This window comes from Nicotiana tomentosiformis, chromosome 8 (assembly GCF_000390325.3).
Source record: "Nicotiana tomentosiformis chromosome 8, ASM39032v3, whole genome shotgun sequence".
NCBI lineage: Eukaryota > Viridiplantae > Streptophyta > Magnoliopsida > Solanales > Solanaceae > Nicotiana > Nicotiana tomentosiformis.
The window spans coordinates 52,685,374-52,689,522 of NC_090819.1; the positions used below are offsets into that span (position 1 = coordinate 52,685,374).

The 4,149-nt window shown below is 43.9% G+C and overlaps 1 protein-coding gene across 1 annotated transcript; it reads left to right on the forward strand.

The window, feature by feature from the left end:
- Positions 1-3,070: 3,070 nt before the first annotated feature.
- On the forward strand, positions 3,071-3,850 carry LOC138897475 (uncharacterized). Its single transcript, XM_070183446.1, has one exon. It carries the CDS (start codon positions 3,071-3,073, stop codon positions 3,848-3,850), a length of 780 nt encoding a protein of 259 aa, XP_070039547.1.
- The last annotated feature ends 299 nt before the right edge of the window (positions 3,851-4,149 follow it).

Consider the following 4,149-nt stretch of genomic DNA (forward strand, 5'->3'; position numbering starts at 1 on the left):
CTACAGCTCCAAATATGGTGTTATGATTTAGACAAAGAGGGTCAAGACTGGGTAGTCGAACATCTGGGTGCTCTCACCGATATCATGAAAGTTAAGCCATGAAATGATCTAATCAAGGCTTTAGTGACCTTTTGGGATCCTGTTCGTAATGTCTTTCGCTTCTCAGACTTCGAGCTCACTCCCACCTTGGAGGAAATAGCGGGGTATACAGGTTTTGGTCGGGGTTTGAGAAATCAACAACTCATATTCCTGAGGCCCATGTCAGTGCGCCGTTTCTTTGATATCATGAAAATCAGTAAGCAAATAAGAAAGAACCGTGTGAACGAGGGCTGCTGCTCATTCTACTTCCTATACTGCCAGTATGGGCATCCAGAGGGATTTGAAACGCATGAAAAAGTTTTGAACAACAAACAAAGCAAAGATACTTGGAAAGTTCACCATCATTTTGCCTTCATAATGGCATGTCTGGGTGTCATGGTCTTCCCAAATGAAAAGGGGACAGTTGATATACGTATGGCTAGAATTGCATAATTCCTAACTGACAAGGAAGATCACACACTCGCTCCACTAATATTGTCGGATATCTATCAGACATTGACGCAGTGTAAGTCGGGGTCTTCGAAGGTTGCAAAATTCTTCTACAAATGTGGTTAATTGAACATCGTCGCCATCATACAAAATTTATGAACTACGGTCCAAGCAAGAGCAACTTCATTGAAAGCTATAAAGAAAGAGTGAAAGACTACAACTCCCCGGAAGGGGTTGAAGCTTGGATCGCCCACTTGAGAGCTTTAAAGGCAAATCAGATTGAGTGAACTTTAGGATGGCTCCCGGTGAGGGAAGTTATATATATGTCAGCCATAGAGAATTATTTGCTATTGATGGGCTTGAGAAGTGTCCAACCATATGCACCCCAAAGGGTTCTGAGGCAATTGGGAAGGTATCAAGTAGTGCCTGAGGATGAAGACTTGAGTGTCCAAGTTATTGAGCTACATCCCGAAGCCCCACTTCCCGAAGCTTTAATTCAACAAATCTGGAATGGGTGCCGATACTTAAAAGAGGACACCCAAGTACCTGATCTTGCCAAAGGTGAAGTAGATCCGGGCTATGCCGCATGGTTCGAAAAAAGGAATTGTATTGATGAGGAACCGGAGCCCGAGCTAGAAAGGCCCGCCAAGAGGCCTCATGTTCAAGCTTTTGATGAAAAGATCCAAGAACGGTTTGCCTGGGGAGAAAAAGAAAAGAAATATCAAGCCATTATCCATGCCTTGGAGGAAACATTGAGAAACCTCGCATTTGTCAATGATTTGCAGGCGCATGTAGCTGAAGGTGAAAAGAGAAATTTAACCCGAGAGAACGAGGCGCTCCGAGCCCAACTCCAGAATATGAGGATAGCCGCTGAAACGCCTGTAAGAAGCGAGAGAGATGAAAAGATCATCAACAACTTAAGAATGAAGGTCCATGACTATGCAACTGACTTGATTAAAACCGAAAAGGATTTGCTAGATGATCAAACAAAACTAGCTAAGGGAGCAGAAGAACAGGCCTACCATTTGAGACAGAAATATGGAAAAGAAATAACAATTCTAAAGGAAAAGCTATTTGCCCTTGTGAATGAGATGGTCCAGCAAACTAAAGATTTCAAAACAGAAAAAGAGCATTGTTACGCACTAATATGCCAACTAGAAGAAAGCGTGCAACAGCTACATGACCAAAACAACACAAGTGCACAAGTGTTGGAAGACCGGGCATAGCAGATTGGGCGTCTGCTTCAAGAGAAAGGAGTCATCAGAACTAGGATCAAGGAAATAGCTGACTATGTCGTGATGAAATGTCACGAGTGTGAAGACATGACTAGGTCCATGTTTTTTGCTTCTATGATGGCCTTCATCCTCCAAGTAATAGATGACTTGAACCGTCTTCAAGAAGACATTGCGCGAAGGTCCGCGCAAATACCAGCTAATGCCCCACAGGCTCCAAGAAGACCAGTAGAAGCTCTCATGTACTTTTGATTAACCAGTTTTCGAGTCTGTACTTTACTGCTTTCTAGAGTTTTAAATTGTTTTGTCATTTGTTTTGAGTCTGTATTGTTGTCACTACTTTAATTCCCTGTAATGAAAAACCCAAAAAAGAGATATCCTTTATTAATGAAATGAAAAAATGCACTTTGTTACTTTATATCTATCCCCTAAACTACGTAATGATCTGATTTATGCGGCGTCATGATACGTAGGCAATCCACGTAGAATTCGATCATAACTCTAAAAGAAAGTAATTAAGAAAGCAAAAGAGAGAGACAATAAAGCTGGGATGAAACACACAGCCGTTGTAAAACATCTTAGCAAAACGTTTAACTGTTTAGGTGCATTGCATCCCCAATATGCGATTCCCTATGTGTTAAATGTCTCAAATCAACCGGTTTATTATGTGTGCTTTAAAAGAACAGGTTCTATTTTTAGGTGGTTGGTTTTGTGGTGGTAATCTGGCTTCACACCCTTATTTCACGAGATCTAAAGGAACTATCGCCATGGCCTTAGAGAGTCATCTACCTATCGTTGAGCCTGAAGATAGCCCTGCATCAGTTATCCCACAGCCTGAGTCAGCAACTGCTGAGGAGAATAGGCGGTTAAGATTCTGCATGCTAGAAATGTGGGATACATGGTCCAATGGCAGGGAGCCACCCAGTACTATCCCTGGTTTCCCCGAGTTGATCCCAAGGACGGGAGGAACTGCCAATATCTCTATCTTAGTAGCCAACCCATTCATGCCATTTGGGTTCTCCACCATGTCAACAAACTTTACTAGAATGCCTTCTGAGGTTCGTCCCCAGGCACCATCTTCAGGAATACCATCTACCGTGTTCACAGCACCACCAGCTTCTAGTATGGCACAACCAACACTGCCTCGACAAAGCTTTGAACCATCCACCTTCACTTTCCAAGATCCTCAGTTCCAATTGGACACTGCTCGGGTTACCCCAAATTCCTATCCTCAACACCCACAATCTGAATCTCCCGTAAAATAGTAGAGAGTCTTGAGGAATCCTGAACAAGAGGAGATAACACGAAAAATGAAAAACATTGAGCAAAGCCTCAAGAATATCCAAGGCCTGAGTGGCCAAAAGAGCATGTCATATGCTGATCTGTGCATGTTCCCTCAAGTGCATTTACCTGTGGGTTTTAAGACGCCAAAGTTTGAAAGATATGACGGGCATGGAGACCCGATTGCTCACTTAAAGCGATATTGTAACCAGCTGAGGGGTGTTGGTGGAAAAGAGGAGCTGTTAATGGCCTACTTCGGAGAGAGCCTCACCGGAATTGCTTCTAAATGGTATATAGACAAAGATATCTCCCATTGGCACATATGGGATGACCTGGCCCGCAATTTTGTAAGGAAATTCCAATACAATGTGGATATAGCTCCGGACAGAAATTCTTTGTCCAACCTCAAAAAGAAATCCTCGGAAAACTTCCGGGAATACGCTATTAAATGGCGAGAACAAGCGGCTAGGGTAAAACCCCCGATGGATAAGGCCGAGATGGTCAGTGTCTTCTTACAAGCCCAAGAGGCTGATTATTTCCAAAACATGATGTCTGCAATGGGCAAACCGTTCGCGGAGGCCATCAAAATTGGAGAAATGGTAGAAAGCGGCTTAAATTCATACCGCATCTTAAGTCAGTCAGCTTTAAGAGCCACTTCCCAAGCCATTGAGAGCAGCTCGGGAGGTTTAGCAAGCCGAAAGAAAAAAGAAGAGGGAGCCATGATGGCTTCGAGCTTAAGAAACTCTCGGCGACCCCAGGATTATTCTGGTCCACCTTCCAGGGCCCCGCAGCATTATTACCCCCACTAGGATGCAGCCTATGCTATGGCCCCTCATCCTTATGCAGTAATGAACGCTCAACTGTACACCCAGCCACAACAATATTACAATCAGAACAGAGCTCCAACTCCAAGAAACAACCCTCCTCACCAAGCCCTGTATAATCCCCGTCCACCACAAGATAATTACCAATATAACACCCATCCCCGTGAACCACCCAGAAAAGCTGACTTCACACCCATTGGTGAGTCGTACTCCAGCCTCTTCCCAAAATTAGTCCAAATGGGCCTGTTGCAGCCTGTACCTCCGAACAGAAAGAACCCAGAATC